This window comes from Onychomys torridus, chromosome 5 (genome assembly GCF_903995425.1).
Source record: "Onychomys torridus chromosome 5, mOncTor1.1, whole genome shotgun sequence".
Taxonomy (NCBI): Eukaryota; Metazoa; Chordata; class Mammalia; order Rodentia; family Cricetidae; genus Onychomys; species Onychomys torridus.
Window position 1 is genome coordinate 42,232,550 of NC_050447.1, and position 23,916 is coordinate 42,256,465.

The following is a 23,916-nucleotide window of genomic DNA, read 5'->3' on the forward strand; positions in this document are numbered from 1 at the left end:
GGGCTTCAAAGAGGCCTCTCTGTATTCAAAATAGTTCAAGCTGTCTTGTTTGGCCAGATACTAATGGACCTTGGGTTGGATAAAAATGTTTGGTTTTTGTTTTTTAGATGGTAGCTGGTGAAAATGAGGAGCTTGTAAGAACTGCGTCTCTTGATAAAAGATTCATTTTCAATGAGATATGTTCCTCCATATGGTTAGCAAATTAAAAATGCAACTCCAGACTTAAGCCATTGTACACAAAGCCATTGGGGACATTGATTGCATTGGTGAATCTGAGCATGATTTCCTGTGGCTATGACTTAGACATAAGTTTCATAACTGTCTCATTTTAAAAGTAACAAGTTAACAGAAAATACTCAGTAACTTCTTGTACTGGGTGGTTTTGTGTGTCAACTTGACACAAGCTAGAGTTATCCGAGAAAGGAGCCTCAGCTGAGGAGATGCTTCCATGAGATCCAGCTTCAAGGCATATTCTTACTTAGTGATCATTGGGGGAGGGCCCAGCCCATTGTGGGTGGTACCATCCCTGGGCTGCTGGTTCTGGGTTCTATAAGAAGGTGGACTAAGGAGGCCAGGGGAAGCAAGCAAGTAAGCAGCACCCCTCCATGGCCTCTGCACTTTGGGATCCTGCCCTGCTTGAGTTCCTGTTCTGACTCCCTTCAGTGATGAACAACAGTAAAATATAAGTCAAATAAACACTTTGTCCCAACTTGCTTTTTGGTCATGATATTTCATGACAGCAGTAGAAACCCTAACTGAGACACTTCTCTCATCCAGATATGACTCAGATTCTGTATCCTCACACCCCTGGGGCCATCTTTTGATGCCCCTTCCCTGAGCCACCTTCCTCCTGTAGGAAATGATGCAGTCTCTGGATGGCTCCCATTCACTATTGCGGGTGCTGCTCATGCACAGTGCTGGTATACGTGTGTGGGATGATGGAGGGAAATGGTTGGTTGTCTCGAGCCCTTTTAAATTAGGTCTCCTTTCTCTTTCTGCCTCACAGATAGACCGGTAGCCATTGTGTCTGGCTGCTTTCTGTATGTCTGTTCATAACCACGCCCTAGTATATTTTTTCCCCTTGGATTAAGTGCTAGAATGTCTAATGATCAACCTAGTCAATATGTGTTTTTCGGAATAAGAGTGAGCAGACTCTGAGGGAGGATAAAGGGGCTGAATTAGAGTGTGAACTGCAACTGTCTTCACTGCCAGGAAAGCATTATTTATCCGCATGGAGATAATTGAATTTTGCTTTATTGCTGATATCTAGCTAAGTGGCATTACTATTAGGAACACTTTGGCAAGAAGGGGATTTTTTTACAAAAGGAAGGAGGGGGAAGGTGGAAGGCGGGGGGGGGGGGGGGGGAGGAAATGCCAGAGCGGTGTTGTGAGAGGATCTCATTTTGAATCATTTTGAATCTTTCTTTATGCTTGCTCTCCACAGTGGCTTGAACTTCCTTGACCTGATGGTGCGACAAGGGAACATTGACAACCCTCCTAAGACGCCCTTGGTGCCAGGATTTGAGTGTTCTGGGATTGTTGAAGCTCTAGGGGACAGCGTGAAGGGATACGAGGTAAAGTTTGAAGTCTGACTTACACAGCAGGGATCATCTAGAATATATGAGCACTAAGACTATGGGGAAATATATTTAAAATAATAGCAGCCATGTTTTATTTTGACATTTTGAGTTTGATAATATTAACCATGTTTGTAATGATAGGATTTTCCAAAAATCTCATGACTGTTTGCTTATTTTTTAGGATTTTTTTCATATATTATCTTTGTTGCTCCTGGCAACAGTTTGGGGAAATGGGCTGGACAAGTCTTGTTAAGTTCCTTGTTCATATTTACTTAATATAGCTATTAAGACTATTTGATTTTATAGTAATTAAGTGCATTGCTCCATCTACAGTTACCATTTCCCACTATCTCAGGTTTAGTAATCATCTACAAAATGCAAAAGTAAGGGGAGTTAATTATTTTATAATATGGTTATCTTAAGTATTTACCTAGTAGGTCCCATTTTAAGTTATCATTTATAAATCCTGAACTATTTTAGAAATGGATAAAGCAGAATCTCAGATTTAAAAAAATATTTCAAGTCACGGAAACTCTCCCTGACAGTAATATCTAATTGGTGAGGGATTAATTAATGGCTTTGGTAAGAGGGTAACATGTAAGTGGTTTGTTTCATTATTCTGCTTTCATATACATGTGAAATTCTCCATAATCAAACTTTTATTTTGAAAAAAATGCATGCATCAGTCTTCCTGCTGTTCTAATACAAACTAAACACAACTTAGTGTATAAAACCTGAAGTATTGTGAATGGCAAGATGGCAACGGATAAAGGTGCTTGCCACCAAACCTGGTGATTTTAGTTCAATCACTACATCACACAAAAGTGAAGGAGAGAACTATAAGTTGTCCCCTGACTTCCACACTAGTGATGTGGTACACACACACACACACACACACACACACACACACACACACAATCTAATGAGACACTGCAACAGTAGCAGCTGTATAAAATTAGGAGTTTGACATCTGAAAACTCTCTACAAGTCAAATTCAAGGGTTCTCACTTATAACTGGGATCTCAGCAGAAAGGTAGGGAGACTGACAACTGAGAACACACCATAACCAGCTTTGCAGAGCAGTCATCTTTTCTCCAATCACAATGGACAGAGAGAGAGAGAGAGAGAGAGAGAGAGAGAGAGAGAGAGAGAGAGAGAGAGAATTCTCTGTAGTGTAGAAGGTAGGGAGTAGAAGCAGATACCAGATTAAAGTCACCAAAGCCATTTTGCAGTTCCTAGAATCTCATGGCCTTTACCCATATTCCCACCCTCACCCCCAATGATACCAAAATACATGCAAGGCATGAGGAGTGAAGATAAGCCCTGTAAAATCAGCACCAATGTTCTCTCCAACTTGACCTTCAGCCTGAAGCTTGTCCTCATGCCTGCTGGAGTCACTCTACCTGAGAATACAGAATGTTCTAAATTCACGTTGAGGAATGCCTGGAAACCTCATCCCATTTAGCAATGCTTTGGTCAAAGATTTCCAAATAACATAGGAGAAGAAAAACACAGAAAGGAAGAAAAGATGAGCTCTGGATCATTAAATACAACCTTACATTCTCTGACCCTAGTAGACATTGTCACCGAGGCACACAACTCTCTTTCTGGATGTGCTGCATGTATATGGATCTGTTAGTTCTTCACACCTCCACATGGCCCCAAAGAAAAATCTCACTCTGCTCATTCTGCTAACCCTGCGCATTGACTAAACATCAGTAAACAGAGATGTCATTGGACTTGGTTTAGAGAGATAACTTAGCATACTCAGTTAAATGCATTTCTCCTTTAAATATGACTTACCTTCTTTTAGTTAGCAATGACTTGACAGTAATATCAAGTTTTCATGACAACCCCTCTCTTCCGCCAGTGATGTTCAGTGACACATATGTTTTTTTACAGTCCTCTATATGTTTCTGTACAGGGTGCTGTATGGGAGAAAGCCAACACTAATATCTTCTGTGTGGTTTTGACTCAAGATGCTTAATGATGTTGGAGGTGGAATTCTATGAAGCAACATGCTCCATGGAACTCTTGGTTTTTATCAATAGCAAGAGATTGAAAAGTTGTGTCCACAGGCCATCAGTTAAAAAAAAAAAAAAAAAAAAAAAAAAAATTGGGCTCATGGCCACGGAGCTGATTTATTTTTCTTACTAGAATCAACTAATTGGATAAATATAGATACATATTTCACATGTATCCAAGTATATATGTGTGTGCTGATCCCATTGCCTGGTCACATTTGCTATTTTGAGAATGAAATAGATGAATAAATGATAGGCTGAAATGTAGCGAGAGACCCGAGAGTGGCCCTACACTTAAGACTGCGAAGCCCCTTGAAACAATTCATTTCACTCCCTGTGGATCCTAGAGGCCATTAGCTACTCTGGGGTCCTGAGTTTGCTTCTCAGTTTTCACAATTCTGTGAGGAAGAGGCCAGTGCTGGCCTCTCTTCATGATCTGGTCCAAATGCTTGCCTCGATGACAACACTTAGCAGAGCCACTGCCGGTGGGACGGCCTTCCTTTTCTCTCTCAGATCTCCATTGGGCAGCCTTCCTTCTGCTTTGTGCAGTGGAGCAGGTCTGTGCCTCAGTGCATCATTGGTCTGTGAATCACCACCACCACCACCACCCCTGAGTTTCAGAACCAGTTTGTTCTTTGTGAAACAGGTGCATGTGTTGCTCTCTCCTTGGTTTGTACACACTGCGCTAAGTGCACTGGGTCCACATCGCATCATAAACGTGGTATCCATTTCAGAGAGCAGGAGAGTGACTTAAGGAGTTCAGTAGGCCACCGTGGAGTCCCTTTTGTGCACTTCTACACCGAATGTTTTCTTCATAGCACTTACCTCAAGTGCGATGGGTTACTTATTTGTATCGGGAGTTGAAGTACCTGGATGCCAACCATGATGCTGCCACTCTCCAACTACATGACTTTTGACCGTGATTCCAAGTTTCTTTGGGTTCCTTTAAATGCAGATAAATATTTATGGTCATTCGCCTGTTCACGAGGGCTATGACAGAAGCCTTCTTAAAGGAGGTTGTTGCTGTTGATGGGTAAGGATAGGAAGCAAACACTAAGCCGCAAGGAAAATAAAATGGAAGAATTGATTATAATTTAAAAATACATAAAAATTGAACCGTTTCTCCAGGAACCATTAGTTCTTGGGAGTTGGCATTGACCATAGCAAATTTGTTATTACATTTGAAGACTATAATATAAGGAACTAATATTTCAAATTCCTGGATGTTTTAATTTACCTAGCACTTGATGACTTATGCTAACATTACTGTTTCTTCTGCTATTTCCTAATAAAGATATGCTATTTTTAAAAAACTTGTCATTTCAAAAAGACGGCTCTCTTTCCCTCATTTTTCATAGCACTTGGCCAGATCAGCTATTGATAAGAATGCAGTGTCTAGCTGTGCCTTCTCAGGGTTTGCCAAGGCTTACATGAGTCAAACTATGTGAGGTCTTTAGAGAAATGCCTCCATGCACTGCACATCCAGTAAACATTGTGTAGCACTTATCCCATCCAGTACCACTCTCCTGTTTCACTCCAAGCCACATTTCTCTTGTTCAGTTCATGCCTGTGTGTTTTTGTGGATCTCTCATCTACCAAGTTTCACGTCCACAAGGATCAATAATCCTAGGATCTGGTTAGACACAAATACAATGAACTAAACTGGCAGGGAGTCTATCTAGACATAAGAAAAAAATAAATGAGAGTGAGCTGGACTCCTAGTCCTGTCCACAGTGCTCAGGGACGTTTTAGCAGAATTTCAGCTACCCTGGTTTATCTGATTCCCTCATCACTAAAACAGAGTAGTTAAATAACAACTGAGTCAGAAGATAGCTTGGACAGTCCGTGGTGTCACTCAAGGAGGGGGCTAATAGAACATGGACTCCATGGCCCCTGGAAGAGTTTAATATATTGGTTGTGAGGGATCAAAAAATGTCTTGAAATAGGAAGGTAGACATGAATATGCATCTTTGGTGATGCTAGGTTTTGTTTCATGGGAAGGAAACTTTAATTTTCATCAGATTCTAATTTCAGAAATCTCTCCAAAAATTATAAAATATATTTGCTTAAACTTGAAATCTGAAATATGTTCATAAAGTGGAGGACTACTTCTAATCAGTATTCAGTGAGTCCAGGATTACTTACAGACTTGAGAGAGGAGAAAAAAGAAGGAAAGTTTAAACCAGAGACACAGATAAGCCTGAGCAAGGACTGCTCACTGTCTAGACCAGAGAAGACTCTGGGACAGGAGAACCTTGTCTAAGCCATTTAAATCTGCAGCAAAAAGGAAAGATATAAGTATCAGATACTCCTCTGTGCCCAGCCACCAGATCGTCATGATTAACTGCTCTCTCAGATCAAGCTGAACAGTTTTTGCATTGTTCCTATTGCTGGCAAGGCATAACAGGGTTCTGTAACTCAGATATCTCTCCTGAATTGAGCTCTTTCAGCTCCATCAGGGATGTCCTGACACAGGGACAGAGATGTGCAGATTCTCTTAGAACACAATAGATGTGGTCCTCACCTGTATCATCTAATTGAGCTTTCCTTAACCCAGATCTGATAAGTTCCAGGATAAACAGGAAAGTTTTTATAGATGCTGTGACATCCACACACTGAGGTTGTAACCACCTTATATACATGGAACTATCTAGTCCTAGGAAACAGACTACTGTGGGATCTCTTGGACCATCTCAACCCTTCCATACATGAAAAACATGATCTTCACTCTTTAGGACCAGTGTCTGAAACATCACCATGCTTATGCCATTAGCTTAAGAGTTTATTTTCCACTAAAATATTTCTTCCAGGTGGAGCTGCCTCCTAAGCCCTGTCACTCAAAGTATTTGCCACCTGCAGTTTTTCAGAGAATATGAACAATTTAAGAGTATGAACTGTAACTCATTTACCATTCTATCACCTGTGCTTGGAATCCAGACTGAGAAGAGGCTTACATAAACCATCATAGCAGGAGAGCATTGTGATATTCTGAAAAGACGTATGGAAACAGACAGCTCTTTGCCTGTGTGACCTCAGGTCAAAGACATAACGCACCTTCGGTTTCAACATGAGCATAGCAGAGCTACTACCCTAGAAAGCTGCCATGGAGACTAAATAACTGATGTAATATGTAGGTTAGAGTTCAGTATATAATGTTTTTTTGTCCAGTAAATGGGTTTTTCTGTAATAATCAAATGTGCAAATATAACAACCTCTCGTGAAGAGAAACCCATTCCCAGCCAAACTGTAAGGCCAAGGATGCTTGGCTACAAGGGCTAAAAGAAGCCTTAAAGGAAGGCCATGAGGTTCAGGTGAACAGCACTTTGGGAAGGAGAGAGGAAGTATGTGCCTCATCCTGACTTTATCAGGTGTACTGATAGTGTTCAAGCCTCCGCTACCACCTAAACAGTCTTCAGAATTCTAGTGACAGAAAACAAGGATGTAGCTCAATTTGTAGAATGCTTATCTAGCATGCTCGAGGTCCTGGGTTCAAGTCCTCAGCACTGTATAAAAACAGACATGCTGGTGCATACCTAAAACCCCAGGTCTCAGAAGGTGGAGACAGGAGGATCAGAAGTTCAAGGTCATCTTCAGCTTATTATTAACACATAATAAGTGTTAAGCCACCCTAGAAAATGCAAGACTGTTTAAAAGGGAGGAGGAAGAGAAATAAGGGAGGAGGAATAGGAGAATTATTCTAGTGACAGAATGAATTTTCCCAAATTCATGGCTGTGGAGAGGAGACAAATAGTAGGGAAGATGGGTAGTTAGGAAATCCAAAGCTCTCAATGGCTCATTAAATAATCACATGATTTAGAGCAATTTACTTGAGATTTTACTGCAAATACATAGAAATGTGTTTGTTTCATCAAAGAAGAAATCTGAAAATCGAAAGGATTTTTATGGAGGTCACAGTGTATGAATTAGGAGAAACAGCCTATGTCTGTTATATAATAGAAACATTGTACATGTTACATACCATGGACAGCTCCCGATGAGCCTGGTCCTTCTTAGAACCCCATCATGAACCAGCTTCCTTTAACTTTGTACTTCTTTATTCCCAGATCGGGGACCGTGTCATGGCATTTGTGAACTACAATGCCTGGGCTGAGGTGGTCTGCACACCAGTGGAGTTTGTCTACAAGATCCCAGATGACATGAGTTTCTCTGAGGCCGCCGCCTTCCCCATGAACTTCGTCACAGCATACACAATGCTCTTTGAGATTGCCAACCTCCGGGAAGGGATGTCTGTGCTTGTGCACTCAGCCGGCGGCGGGGTGGTAAGTTTGCTGTTGGTGATTCTGTTTTTACACGGTCGTGATGGTACAAATGGTGTTGAAATTGACCGTCTGATTCTTATGTGAGTTGACATTAGTAGGAATAATCCACAACAGCAGTGGTACTCACATGAACAGTAAAAGCCTTTATCAACTGTTGCAGTGGGGTTTGGTTAAGCATCATAGATGGTGTGTCTGGGGCTTCAGATGTTCTCAGAGGGTTATGTGAAGATACAGTGGTCTCAGGAGTGGTTTTTGTGGAGAGACACTGAGTCTTGGCATCATAATCAAGTACTGTGTTGATTATTATGAGATACTTGCACATGTCACATCCTACTGATGCCATGTAAAAGTGTCAAAAGAGTGGATGATGTCCTTTTCAATTAGTTGCAGTGCTTGACATGATTCCTATAGTAATGTTCTAATCCACTTGTGCTCTGCTGTATTTTATTAAATGGGAAAAATGTGGACAGAGATTGACACATGAACCTTAGCACACCCAGGAGAGTGATTATACATGGGACTGTTCTGTGTGAAATCTTTCAGACATATCTTTTCCAGGTGAGAAAATGAAGAAAATCAAAATTTCTTCTCTATAGTTCATGTACGGTGGGATTTTATTCCATGGTTTCAATATGTCTTGGTGCTTATGTCCAATGCATACTGTATGCCCTTCACATGGACAATTACCAGGCTTGACAAGTTCTACTGAGGTTTCGGTGGTATTACTCACTAACTCAACACAGATTCATTAAGCACATGTTATGCTCTAGACACTGTGGATGCACAGACTCAGAAGAGAAGGCACAATCTAACAGAATTCCAACATTTCTGAGTTGTGATTCTGTTTGCTGGCTTCAGAGATGAGTTCTTACAATTTATTCTACCTCTGATATTTTCATTGGAGGTTTTGTTAATATTGATGTAAAAGAAAAACTTGACTTTTTATAATTACTAGAAGTTCCTGAATTATAAAGCAAAGTGTGTGTGTGTGTGTGTGTGTGTGTGTGTGTGTGTGTGTGTGTGTGTAAGCCAGAGGTTGACACTGGGACATCAAGTGTCTTCCCCAGTTGTTCTCCATCTAATTCTTTGACATAAAGCCTGTCACTGAACCAGAAGCTCCCAATTCACCCAGGCTGGCTGGCCATCAAGATCCAGGGTCCTCCTGTCTTGCTCCCCTGCACTGGGACAATAGACACCACTAGACCTCTCTTATTAACATGGATGCTGGGAGTGGAACACGGGTCCTCATGCTTGTTCAAGAAGCACCTTACCAGAGTCGTTTTCTTAGCCCGTGAATGTCATTTCTACATTTCCTTTTTTAAGAAGACAAGTTCCCATCTAAAAACAAGGGTGTGCAAGTTTCAGAATGCCTAAAGAAGAGATCTTCAATCTCATTCACAAATTTGCTGATGTCTTCTGACCATGAGTAAAGATATAATAAAAACTAAATGCCCCTTAGAAAAGAGAATTCTTTCTGTTCCGGCAATCCACTAACAACAAGCAGGCCATTTAGAATGCTGGCATTTATTGTCTTAGTGTGTTCTGCATATGAAGTGTGGGGATGCTTTCACATTGCCAGCATTAGCACCTGTCCTTATGGTGATACTGGCTTCCATCCTGCCAAGGGTCCATGTGATGGTTCATTATACTTACTTGCCAACTTGATTGGCTCTGGGATCAACTAAAATGCAAGCCTCTGGGCATTACCAGCACTTTCTTGATCTGATTGTTTTATTCAGGAGGGCCACCCTAAATGTGGGAGGCACGTTCCAAGGGCAACCCAGATAAAAAAGACACGGAAGACAGAAGCCTTGCTTCTTACCTGCTTGCCTCCACTCTTGCTGGCAAGACCATCTATCCTATTGCTTTAGCACTCATTCAGTGGTAGCAGAACCAGTTTCTTCAGGCTTCCAATGCAAGCCGAAGATGAGTAGCTGGCCAGGAATCCTTAAGGCCCTCAGCATAAGATTGGGGCTGCTGAGACACCCAGGCTTACAGACTGAGCAAGCCAGTAAGCAGCATTCCTCTGTGGCCCCTGCTTCAGTTCCTCTCTCCAAGGTTCCTGCCTTGCCTTCCTGTACCAACTTCCCTCAGTGGCGAACTGCTACCTGGAAGTGTAATCCAAAGGAACCGCTTCTTATCAAGTCGCTTTGGGTCAGAATGTTTTATTATAGTAATGGAAAGCAAACTAGAGTAGTTAATGTGCATATGTTATCACTGATTATTATCCTCTTTCTTCTTGTGCTGAGAACAAATAGCAACATATCAGGAGTATCTTTCTCATATAGGAAAAGGAATTCTTGGGAACTCACCATAATTTTTACTCTCCCTTATTCTGAGCTTGCAGATATTACCAACAATAACTGAAATGAGAAAAAAGGTGAAGGAATTAGAGAAAAGGGCCAATAAGAGGAGGAAAATAAGTTAATGGGCATGACACAGGCTGGGACGTTTTAAAGCTTTGTTTAAGATGGGCAATAGTTTTCTCCCTTGGCTTCATAATAGCTGACGAAAATAGGAGGAAATGATCATTTGTGTAAGCAAGCTGTGTTCTTTTAATGGAAACAACCCCATTAGAGAGAAAAATACTGGTTTGGAGAGTAGAGGGCTAGTCTTCTGTGGCTTCACATAAGGAACTTATATGGAAAAGCCATGAGAATCCTGACTAGAAGTGCTTCAGGAAGTGGAATGTTTCCACGGAGTCTCCTATGCTGTGCTCCCAAGGCTGTCAAATAGTATAGAAGTAAAATAAAATTTAGTGGAAGTCAACATTCCCCTGGGACCAAGAGGATGTGGCCTGGCTTTATCTTTGGACAGATTTAAAGGTGTGGTTCAGCCACCTGTCAGTCCAGTGGGAGGGCCTCCTTGGTATCATTTCTTCCAGACAAGATTGATAGGTTCAATGATGCAATTCAAGGCCACCCTTAAAGGAAAGAGTGTAAACAAGCACATACTTACACATACAGACAGTCATCTGAGCTGAGCAGGGCTGACAGTCTTATAGAAATAAAGATTGGCCTGCCACCTCCACCCACATTGTGGAGATGAATGAATCCTCCAAGTTAGAGCCAAATTCCTTTCATGACTGGCTGGTGACTGTACATGCGGGCAGGGGCCTCCTGAGGGGGGAATTTCACCTGCATTATCTGTGACACTCTTGGAGAGGAATGGAGATGCTCTCCACCACTGTGTACAACTGTTGCAGTAGGCAGGACGATGGCTTCTGAAGACACTCGATCGAGTCCCTGGCCCCTTTGAGTATGTCCCTTATAGAGCAATGGGAATTTCACAAATTTGATTATGGAAAGGGTCTTGAGATGGAGAAATTCTCTCAGATTGTGGCTGGTCTCAAAGTACCCATGAGAATTTTTGAAGCTCGAAGAGTCAAGCAGAAGAGTCAGGGAGGTTTAAAGCTGCTTCCATGTGGCTTGGCTGACAGAGTGGGACTCTGAGCCAAAGACAGCAGGTGGGCTCTCGATGCTGAGAGAAACACTGCATCTAGAGCCTGCAGAAGGAACGAACTCTGCAAATATTTTGGAGAGTAAAATCCATTTGGATATGAGATTTCCAGAGGCAAAACATTTTTTAAAAAAAGACATTTTGTGAGCTCTCAAGTTTGTAGCAATTTGTCATGGAGGCCATTTTTCCTGGACCCTCTCTCACAGTAGAGATCCCACTGTGGCTTAACAAAAACACAGGAAGCAATAAAAGAGTTAAAAATCTGTCCCCTTCTCTGGGTGATTCTAAACCTGTTCTGTGGCCACTCAGCACACCAGAATATGAGGAGAACATTGGCCGTTCATTTTCATGTTTCCACTTACTCAGGACTGGGGAAATGGCTCAGTCAGGAAAGTGCTCATTATGCAAGCATGAGGACCTGAGTCTGATCTCCAGAACCCATAGAAAAACTAAAGCTGATGAGACAGAGACAGGCACAGTTTGGGGAGCCAGTCTACACTCACTACTTGGCAAGCTCCAAGCCAGTGAGAGACCGTGTGTCAAAAAATAAGGTAGACAGTTCCTGAGGAATGACCTCTGGCCTCCATATGCATGCAAACACATGTATACATGTACACACACACACACACACACACACACACACACACACACACACACACACCATTTAGTGAATTTTCAGGAACAACTATAGACATTTCAAAAGCTATGAGACTGTGGCCCAGGCATGCATATTCTAGCTTAATTTTAATGTCATGGTAAAGATTAAATCTCATTAAGATAAAACTGTCTAAATTGGGTTTCTGTAAAAATATACAGTCTTAATAGCACCAAGATTTCTGTTAGCTTTGCAGTAAAGGTCGGGGTGGAAATTTTGCAGATAGCTCTTAAAGAATACTAACCTTAGCTGTGATTTTCTCCAACTATAATAGGGCACTGAGAAATAATTCAGACCAGAGCAGGATGTGTGGTCACTGGAGTGACTCAAATGTATCCACTGCTCCATCAAAACCTTGGATATGTAATTTCCTCTGACTATAGCATGACCAGATGGCCTGAGATGGTAATGCCCCTAATCAAATCTTGAGAAACTGGTGGAAATTGGTTCGTGAGCCCTTAAAATGAAAGTAACAAAACAAGCGATGGTGTGGGACTCATGGCAGGAACTGTATGGGCTTTGTTGCAGTCCTATTCAGCATGCCTTGTTGATGCCTTCCAAATTTCAGCATCATGACTCGGGTAGGCTCCAGTTCTAGAATAAGTGGCATGACTGTTACTGGGAAGCCATTTACACCTACTTGTGACATTTGATGCTCTCTACTTTGGAATTTTCCTCATATTGGAGCAGTGATCCCCTTGGCACTGAGTGTCATCCCCCTTTGACAGATATAGGAGCTGATAGATGGGGGGCGGGTCTGAGAGCAGTAAGAATGTCAGAGACATAATGAGCTCCAAGATTCTTGACCCTGTACGTCATTCTCTTGTTGCTCCACCATCTGGACCCCAGCAACAGAGAGACAAGAAGATGAGAAGGGTTGACCTTACAGACATCCTCAGTAGAGGACTACAGGAAGTTGGTGCTAGATCAACATTTCACTTCCCTACCCTCCTCCAGCCACGCTGACCTACTCATTCTTCTTAGAGCACACGAAACACTCTAAACATCTCTGCTTTCTTGAATCCTGTTTCTTCTTTCCAGAATGATTGTCTTGCCTAATTCAGATGTCACCTCCTCCAAGAAGGCAAACAGCAGCCAAAGAAGAATCCTTATAGCTCTTCCTTTATATGTAGGTTCTTCTGAACAATGTTTCATAGTTTGAGGTGTTATCTAGTAGGAAGTATGGAGGGTTGTATGGTCAAAAAAAAAAAAAAAAAACCCTGAATTCAACACTCAGCTCTGTCCTCCAATAGCTAGATGATTGTGAACAATTTAAAATCTATAACATGGAAACAACTATGTCTATCTCATGGCATCATATGAAATGTGAAAAAAAAATGGGGTTGTCATTATTCCTGACATAAAATTTATTGATTTTCTAGGGGAAGGGAGGAAAGAGAGAAAGGGGGAAGGAGAGAGAGAGGAAGAAAGTGAGAAGAGGGAATAGAGACTGGGAAGGAATAAAGGAGAAGACAGAGACAGAGAGGTTGACCTCTATATTCATAGTACAGGAACAATCTTAGACCCAAAGCAAGGGCTGAATGACTTATAACTTCTGGCAAATATTTGATGCCAACAATGGTTTACTCTAGTTCATATATTATACTTTCCAGTTATGCCATGGGATTGACACCTCACCTCCACCCAAACCTATGAAAGTTCAATCACAAAGCATTGTACAAGCTCAGATCAAAGCTAATCCTTCAAAATATCTAACCGAACTCCTCAAAACTGCCAAGGTAATGAAAATAAAAAAGCAAGAACTCCTAAGAAACTGTCACATATCAGACGAGACAAAGAAGACAGGATATATGTGTTGGCATTAGACATTCTGAGAAGAGGGGATCTCAATTGAAGAATTGTCTTTAACAGATTAGCTCATGGGCAAGTCTCAGGGGGAATTTTCTTAATTAATGATTGATGTGGGAGGGCCTGGCCCACTGTGGGCAGTGTCATACCTGGAAAGGTGGTCCTGGATGAGATAAGAAAGCAAACTGAAGAAGCCAGTAAGTAGCATGACCTCTGCTTCAGTTCCTGACTCCAAGTTCCTGCTGGAGTTTCTACTCTGACTTTCCTAAATGAATGATTGTGGTGGGAGAAATGTAAGCTAAGTTGCTTTTGGTCAGTGTTTTATCAAAGCAACAGGAAACCAAACTAGGAAAACATGGAAGTGCAATATGGTACCCTGGGTCAACTCCTGGAATAGAGAATGTAGCCTAATGGGAAAACTGGTGAATTTCAAAGAAACTCTGCAGTCTAGTTAATATGATGCTAATTCCCTACTTGAAGTGAATGCACCCTGGAGTGGAAAGCATTGCCATTAAGGACAGCAAGGCAATGTTTAAATAGAAAGTCTCTATCCCTTTTTGTAAAACTAAAACTGTTCCAAGATAAAGAGTTGGAAGAAAGACAGACAATTTAAGCTAATGGATTCTTGGCTAAAGTAAATGAATTTTCAAATTCTTTTTATTTCTCCAGCCCTGCCACAGCAGCCTCTCATTTTCCCCAAGCAAAATGTACTTTAGAGAAAACAGAATGCAGCTAGGTCTCCATCAATCCTAGCTTTAGTTGCAAGTCAGAAAGAATCGCTGAATCATCTGCAACTCTTCCCTGGAAGTGAGTGAGGTTTTGTTCATGAGCTCCCAGATGAGACACTGTGAGAAGACATAGAAAGAAGCAGGATGAGAAAAGCTGATCATTCCATGGTTCTTAGAAAAGAAAGTACAGTTTAACTTTCAGAGTTAAATGGCTACACTCCATTCCTTATGGATGAGGAATCTGTGGCCTTGAACTCACAGAGATCCAGACGGATTTATGTCTCTGGAATGTAAGGATTAAAAGCATTTGCTACCACTGCCTAACCTCTTTGTTTAATATAGTGGCTGTTCTGTTCTCTGACCCCCAGATAAGTTTATTGGGGTGCACAATATATCAACCACAATATCTCCCAGCATCATTCAAAACCTTGAAAAGAAGCAACCATGAAATGGAAGGAGTCTCTACTGGGGCACCCTAAGTCTTCACTACAGGATCCCACAAGCCCCAGAACTGGTGATCCTCTCTAAGTGATGGATTCACAATTCATTTTTTTTTTTTTTTTGGTTTTTCGAGACAGGGGTTTCTCTGTGTAGCTTTGTGCCTTTCCTGGATCTCACTTGGTAGCCCAGGCTGGCCTCAAACTCACAAAGATCCGCCTGCCTCTGCTTCCCGAGTGCCGGGATTAAAGATCTGCGCCACCACCACCCGCCCGGATTCACAATTCTTTAGCATGAAACCTGATGGAGAAAAGGCCTCAGTGTGTTGAAGAATTTAGGTGTGTAGTGTGATGCCTTTGCTTTTTTCTTGTTACTCAGATTTTTTTTTTAAATCCAGACAAAAGCAACTTAAGGGAGAAAGGTTTTTTTACTCAGAGTTCAAGGGTACTATCCATCATAGTGGAGAAGTCGTACAGCAGAAGCTGGAAGCACTTGGTCCCCTCACGTCCTCAATCAGGAAACAGAATGATGACTTCATGTTGTCATCCGTTTCCTTTCTCCATTATACAACCCAGGACCCTAACTAGGGCATAGTGCCACCCACAATGAGCAGGTTTTCCCATCTCAACTCATGCAATCAAGATAATCCCCCATAGTCATGCCTAGAGGCCTGTCTCCCAGGTGACTCTTGGTTCTGCCAAGTTGACAGTTGGCACGAACCATCACAGGAAGACATATCATCTCAGCAAGAGTCAGTTGTGACATAGAACGTTTTTCAATGGTGGAAAGTTGATCTTTCTGAAAAGTTCAACTCATTGTTGTGGGGAAGGCATGATAGAACAGAGATCATGTCACAGCAGCCAGGGAGAAAAGAGAATTCTCTCTGTGGAGATGTCTTCTTAGAAGAGTATCTTGTTGAAAACAAAACTATGATTGATCATAAAAGGAACTAACATTGATCCAACTACCCAACCCTACAACCTAAGAACTATGGTTAGTTCTTCTCTGACATGATGTCCCTTCCAGATTTATTCATTTATTTACTCACAAGTTCAGCACATAGATTGTGAAGATCTGCTTAGTTCAGGACATTGAATTATGAACTAGAAATTGAACAAGCGATAAGACAGATTCGCCTCTTTCAAAGAGAAGTCCAATAAATCAAAAGTGGACACATTAATTGAATAATTAGATAGATATCTCTGCTGTGGGCTTTGAAAGCGATACATGCTAACCTAAGTGTTTATGACAGAGACTTGGTATAGAGCAGGGTATGGAATCGGAAAGCCACTTCCTCGTGAGAATGCCATTTGCACTCCACTCTAAGGATGATGAGTAAACTGGACCGTGGTGGAAGCAAACAACCTTGGTGAAAAGTGCATTTGGGATGAGCTGATTCATGAGGGTAGGGAGCTTTACTAGAAATGGGATGGGTTGGGCTTTCATGAGAAGTGAGGGGTATGCCTTCAGTGAAAGAATTTCAGACAACAGGGTATTTCTTATGTCTACCAACCTCCCCATCTGTCTTAGCTTGGTTTCTGTTGCTGCAATGAATATTATGACCAAAAGCAACTTGGGGAGGGAAAAGTTCCTTTCATCTTATAGGTTTCATCCCCTTGTTGATAGAAGCAAGAGAAGAAGCTCAAGAAAGGCAAGAACCCCAACAGGAAAAGAACTCAAAGCAGAAACCATGGCAGAGGTTTCTTACCAGCTTGCTGTCCATGGTTCAGGCTCAGCCAACTTTCTTATACAACCCAGGACCACCTACCTAGGGCTGGGACACCTGACATCAATCAAGATAATGGCTTACAGAGATGTCTAAAGACTAGTCTAATTGAAGCTATTCTTTTACTGAGGTTCTCTCTTACAACTCTGCTATGTCAAGTTGTGGGTGAAGTTAACTAGCACCCCATCCTTCGTCTATTGCATTGTGGTCCCAATATCACTCACCTAGGTTATTGCTGAAGTTCTTTAACAGTTTCCTGCTCACAAAGTCTCCTCTTTATTCTTTTTAAAATCTCTCTCTCTCTCTCTCTCTCTCTCTCTCTCTCTCTCTCTCTCTCTCTCTGTGTGTGTGTGTGTGTGTGTATGTGTGTGTGTGTATGTGTGCATGTGTGTGCATGTGTGTTCATGACTGTCTATGTGCATGTGAGTGCCATGGTAAGCTTGTGGATGTCAGAGGACAACCTTGGATGTCAGTCTTTGCCTTCCACCTTGTTAGAGACATTCATTCTTTGGTTGTTCACCTTTACATACACCAGGCTAACTGGACCATAAGCTGCTGGGGCTTTTCCTGCCTCCACCTCCTGTCTCACATGGGATGACATAAGTATACTACCATACTTGGCTGTTAAATGGATTCTGGAGAGTCAAGTTTAAGTTGCCATGTTTGCACAACAGGGACTTTAAGAACTGGGCCATGTGTCTAGCACCACCTCTCTTTGTTTTTTCAGCTCTTTGCTTGGGTCCAGAATGGTTCCACAGCCCACCAATCTGCTCCTATATCCCTCTGCTGTAACAGACAGTGGGGAATAATGGGAATTGTTCTCAGGTTAAGCTCAATATCCATAACTTCTTGGTGTGTGCTGCCACTACTGCCAGCATTCTTCTGTTGCTCCCATCTGGCTTCTTCTCTTAGGTCTTTACCTCAGTGGGGCAGAAAAGCTTTCAGCATCCATAAAAGGCATGGGAAAGATGGCTAACTGTCCACCAAGCTCTGCATTCTGCTCTCTGTGAGAAGCTGCACAATGCCCAACTATGCCCTACCCTCAAATCTAGCTGGGATGATGTGCTGATGTTTGGGTTGATGGTGGAGTATATAGCCAGACTCTCTGTAATACACACCAGTTCCAGGCCTGTCTCTTCCACCATAATCTCCCATGATTTTTCCTTCCCTGTTCCATGCAGATGTTGAGTTTAGTCCAAGAGACATTCTGAACATGGTACTGTTCCATCAACCTGGAACTCTTAGAATTTTTACTTTCTTCCTCTACCCCATCCATTCCCTGCCCCTACCATCAGGTGGACTTCATGTAGGCAAGGGGAAGAATAGAAACTGCTACTATCTAAACCATGAAGATTCCTGGGATCTCCCGTTCCCACCATCTGTGTTCTTCCACGTCCTTTGCAGGATGTGTCTAGTTCATCTATGTCCCAGTCTGCATCTTCCTTCTCCTTGGGCGGCAAGGTCAATGATTCTGACTTGAGTACTGGAGTCAGACAGTCTGGGTTAAAAGCCCAGTGCTTTGAGAAACTGCTTAACATCTCAGTTTCCTCATTTATATAATAGGAATCAAAACAATGCAACTATTACTCCAAAGCCCTCTATTTATGCTAAATGAGCTGACAATTAAAAGGCACTTAACTCAGAAGAGCAGACAAAAAGTATTAGCCATGATAAAGTGAGGGTCAACTTACCTCATCCTGTCCCCTCAACCCACAAAACTCATATCTCATTATTTTGGACATATTCCCTGCTTCATAAGGGCTGTAAATACTTGTATACCAAAGAACTCATCATTTAAAAAAAAAACATTCTAGATGAAGTATCTGCTAAGAAGCCCTGCTACTGAATTAATCCCAGAAGGAAAATAACATTCCCAGAATTCTTGTAAATTTTAATCTATTCGGCAGTTTGTGGGGCTCTTGTTCATGTCAGAAAATGTTTTTCTAAGAGGTTTTGATCTGCATCTGATATACGCACTAGGTGAATGAGATCCATTTTCATGGCATCTGTGCCTGCCCTTCCCATCACCCCTCTACCATCTTGTGGTCCAGTTCTCCTGAGTCCTTTGTCCTTTCCTTCAGGGATCTAAACTGCAGCTACATATACATAAGAGTTACAGAGCTGTAAGGAAGCAAAGACATCACCACTGCCAATCACTAGTTATGCACTAGATGCTTTGAAACATTTGTTTATTTCCTATTAAGTTCTCTCTGTCAGGCTTTATGTAGCATCAAGGATAAGAGACTGTGAACTCTCAGTTTAAAATCCCTCTGTTCCTGTTTTATCTTCCCAACTGCTACATCTGTAAAGTGTGAGTGAGATTACTGCCAGCCTTAGCAGTTAGTGATGAGCTATAACACCACTTGTCATACCCTCAACACCAACAAAAGTTTAGCTGTTATAATGTCCCAGACTAAGAGTTTTGATAATATTTCCAAAGCCATAGAGTGAATTAGTCAGAGGATCAAATTGATCCCAAGTATCCAGGGCTGGTGATTCCCACAGCATATCCAGTACTCTTGACACTACTCCCACATCAACAGCCTCAGAAACACCTATAGCTCTCTTCATTTTTTTTTCTGCCTACTTCACTTTGTGCCCTAGAATAAGGGAGATTTTTCTGTGGCGAGACACTTGGTCCCTAAGGGCCTGCAATGATAGGAAGCAGAACTGCTAAAAATTTAAAGAGAACAAAGCGGCTCTGCCATGTCCTTCATGAATAATTGACACCACCAGGATTAGCTGCATCTTCACATCAGCAGAAAGGGCCATGACTAGGGTTAAGGCCTCCTCTAACTGCCAACCCTAAGAGACAAGCACTTGCTTTCCTAAATGTCCACCATGCTCCTGCTCCTGAGAGATGTAATGGAACAGGGTCCCCATTTCCCATCCTCAGAAACATCTGATGAAAACATCTAGGATGGATTCCTTATGCCACCAATATGCTTTATAATAGATAGATATGAAACACATTAGATATACAGATAATAAACACAATAGACAGATATTAAACACAATAAATGTTAGGTAGATAGGTAGGTAGATAGATAGATAACAGATAGATAGATAGATAGATAGATAGATAGATAGATAGATAGATAGATAGATAGGGGGAGAGAGAGAGATCTAAACACATTGCTGGCATAGGAAATCATCTATATATAATCATATATATAATATATACATAATCTTCAAAGCTCTGACTATGTCTGACAAAGCCTTATTTGCACTCTATTCTAGTTGCTTTTAACTCGTGTGCATAAATCATGATTAGCTTGAAGAGAGCTATCTTCATCATAAATATTGTAAAGGTTGAGTTTGGCCTGAGAGGCAGGATCCATTCACCCAATATTGGCTGAATAAATATACCATCTCTTGAGAGTAGACATACTAAAGTAGATGGAGCCCCATAATTTCCACTTGTTGTCCATGAGACAAACTATTACAGTTCCATTATAGTAGAGGAAACTGAGGCATAGAAAAGTGCCTTGGTTGTTTGAGGTTACATTGTGCTACTTTTTTTCAAACATTGATTTTGATAAAAATTTATAATTAATTTTTTCTCCTTTTTTATTTATTATATTTGTGTTTTAATTTTATACATCAGCCATGTTTGGGAGGCACCCAGGACCTATTCTTAGTGCATGAGCTGGCTGTTTGGAACTTTGGACTTACACAGGGACACTTTGCTCAGCCTGGAAGGAGGAGACTGGACCTGCCTGTACCGAATCCACCAGGGGAACACATTGTGCTATTATTAATGAGAACTGGTTTGTGAACTCTTTGTATAAGGATTCAAAGTTTTAAAGTATTTGGCTGTGCAAATAAATCAGCTGTGCTGACAGAGAAGCTTTGTTTCCACTTGGAATGAGATGAGATAGATTCTCCTCTATGCATTTTGTTTGGGGCACTCTTCTTCTATGTTGAGAATAATCTGGTATTGTACAGGAGCTGGGAGATCCCCAGGAGGGTCGAAGACTTGATAGATTACTTCTCAAGGAATCTTACAAATTCAGTGCTCTAGCATCCCATGACCATAACATTCCATTTGAAATTAAGCACCCACTTGCCACATTCACAAAGGCAAGGGCAGTGCAATTCCTCCATTCTGGAATCTTGCCCATTGAGCTCACATCAAGTACATTTATATAGCTTGATGAATATTTGGAGAAAGTGTGAAGAAATCATAAGAAAAATAACAAAAAGGTCAAAAGGCAAACAAAATCTTTTGTAATAGGAAGTCCAGATTCTGAAGCCAGATTTGGAGCTCATCCTAGCTTTTCAAGTATGATCCTGGAACAGAGTGACTTCTTTGAACCTTGTTTCTTTGTCTGTAGGAATGTGACTATAATTTCTGTCTCATGGTTCTCATGTGGTGTTTTATAAAGAGGATTGTACAAACAATGCTGATATGAACATAGCTGAGCAAATGCCCTTGTGGTACGATTGAGCATTCCTTGGATATATTCCCAAGAGTGCTACAGCTGGGTCTTGGGGGAGATGGATTCCCAATTTTCTAAGGAAGCGCCATATTGATTTCCAAAGTGGCTGTATAAGCTTGCATTCCCACCAGCAGTGGAGGAGAGTTCCCCTTGCTCCATATCCTCTCCAGCATAAGCTGTCTTCTGTGTTTTTTATCTTAGCCATTCTGACAGGTGTAAGGTGGTATCTCAGAGTCATTTTGATGCATTTCCCAGATAAGTAGGGATGTTGAGCAATTCCTTAAATGTCTTTCAGCCATTTGAACTTCCTCTGTTGAGAATTCTCTGTTTAGTTCTATAGCCCATTTCTTAATTGGACTGTTGGGCATTTTGATGTCTAATTTCTTGAGTTCTTTATATATTCTGGATATCAGCCCTCTGTCAGATGTGGGGTTGGTGAAGACCTTTTCTCATTCTGTAGGCTGTCACTTTGTCTTGTGGACTGTGTCCTTTGCTCTACAAAAGCTTCTCAGTTTCAACAGGTCCCATTGATTGATTGTTTCTCTCAGTGTCTGTGCTACTGCTGTCATATTTAGAAAGTGATCTCCAGTGCCAATGCATTCAAGACTACTTCCTACTTTCTCTTCTATCAGGTTCCAGGGAAAGAGAGCTTAGGGGAGCAGGAGATCCCAGCTGGATCAAGAACAGAAAGAGAGAACAAGGAATAACAGACCATGATAAATGAAGACCACATGAGAACGGGAAGAAGCAAAGTGCTAGAGAGGTCCCCAGAAATCCACAATGATACATCCACTGTAGACTACTGGCAGTGGTCAAGAGAAAGCCTGATCTGACCTAGTCTGGTGACCAGATGGCCAAACACCCTAACGGTCGTGCTGGAACTCTCATCCAATAACTGATGGAAGTGGATGTAGAGATTCTCAGCCAGGCCCCAGGTAGAGTTCCAGGAGTCCAATTGTCAAGAAAGAGGAGGGACTGTAGGAACATGAATTGTTGAAACCTAGATTGGAAAAGCACAGGGACAAATAGCCAAACAAATGGAAGCACATAAATTATGAACCAAAGGCTATGGAGCCCCCAGCTGGATCAGGCCCTCTGGATAAATGAGACAATTGAATAGCTTGAACTGTTTGGGAGGCACCCAGGCTGTGGGACCGGGACCTGTCCTTAGTGCATGAGCTGGCTGTTTGGAACCTTGAGCTTACACAGAGACACTTTGCTCAGCCTGGAAGGAGGGGACTGGACATTCCTGTACTGAATCCACCAGGTTTAAATGAATCCCCAGGGGAGTCTTGGCCCTGTAGGAGATGGGAATGGAGGGGAGGGGGGAGGGGAAGGTGAGGGTGGGAGGGGGGAGGACAGGGGAACCCATGGCTGATGTGTAAAATTAAAACACAAATATAATAAATAACAAAAAAAGAAAAGAAAAAATAAATAAAGAGGATTGTAATTGGATTGTCATACTCTCTTCTAGCATGTAGAAAATGCACATAATAGCTACTATTAATAATAATGTTATTACCAACACAGTGTCATCTGTAGCAGTTAAAAGTTCTTATTAATAAAAACAAACCTGGAGCCAAGTATTGTGGTGAATGATCAGAGAGACAGAACCAGCCTCAGCTTCCTCACCTTGCCAGTCCCTCAGCTGATCCTGTTTCCTCAGACTGGAAGCCTCTGAGTCCTTATCCAAATGAATCTCAGTTGAACTGCTGCTCCAAAGCCTGAATGCTTAACCAGCCAAAGCTTCTAGTTTCTGGTCTTTATGCCTTATATATTTTTCTGCTTTCTGCCATCACTACCTGGGATTAAAGACTCACTTCTTAGGATTAAAGGCATATGTCATCATGCCTGGCTGTTTCCAATGTGGCTTTGAACTCACAGAGATCCAGATGGATTTCTGCCTCTGGAATGCTAGGATTAAAGGTGCGTATGCCACCATTTTCTGGCCTCTATATATAGTGGCTGTCCTGTTCTCTGACCCCAGATAAGTTTATTAGGGCACACAATATTTTGGGGAACATAGTACCACCACAGTCATCATCATCCAATTAGGAATACTCAGTGGTATTTTGGCATTCACAGCCAGGAGTAGATGAGTAGGAAACAGCACAATCTAAGGGTTGCTAGCTTTTGACACCTATAATAAGGGTGGATAAGACTAATTTTGTACTCTTTCATGTATCTTTCTTGAAAGCATCTGTTTAGGAACCTTTTGGATTACTAAAATGGTCTCACATGTACCTTTCCAAACATCAATTTCCTTGAACACAGAGGAGATCATTAAACTTGAAAGAAAAGTTAGCTTCAGAGTTTTAGCCCCTTGAACATTTGCCAAGATCTTCAACCAAACAGACTAGTCTTTTTCTGGGTTTATATGACCCCAGGGAACCATCAGCTTCCCAGTAACACACCTGAAATGCCACCGTTGCTTTTCAGAATAGTATTGCCTTATTAAGAAAAAGAATTGCTTCTGCTAGGAATAAATGAAGTATGTAGCATGTGACACCCTTTCCACATTTGAGGCATTAGTCTGAGTTCCAGCTAACACTCTTGGGCTGTTGACCCAAGTCCTAGACACCATGCTTCCTAGGATGTCCTTGAATGGACTCTGGTTATCTTGGTCGCTTCCTCCTAAGCTTACTCCAGGGTAAGGTCAAGTTGTCCTTTCCAGTTATGTACTCCTTGCTCAAGATATGGTTGGGCCCCTAAATTACACACCAGAACAGGGAAATGAATATGGAGACCCACCTTTCCCTCAAATAATCCAGAGTC

General features: G+C 41.7%; 1 protein-coding gene across 1 annotated transcript in view; it reads left to right on the forward strand.

Moving 5' to 3' along the window:
* Vat1l (vesicle amine transport 1 like) overlaps nucleotides 1–23,916 on the forward strand; it is a 161,891-nt gene that overhangs the window by 25,239 nt on the left and 112,736 nt on the right. The window contains exons 2-3 of the mRNA XM_036188789.1: nucleotides 1,445–1,574; nucleotides 7,669–7,884. Of these exons, the coding sequence (XP_036044682.1) occupies nucleotides 1,445–1,574; nucleotides 7,669–7,884 (346 nt within the window). The remainder of the gene's footprint in view (nucleotides 1–1,444; nucleotides 1,575–7,668; nucleotides 7,885–23,916) is intronic.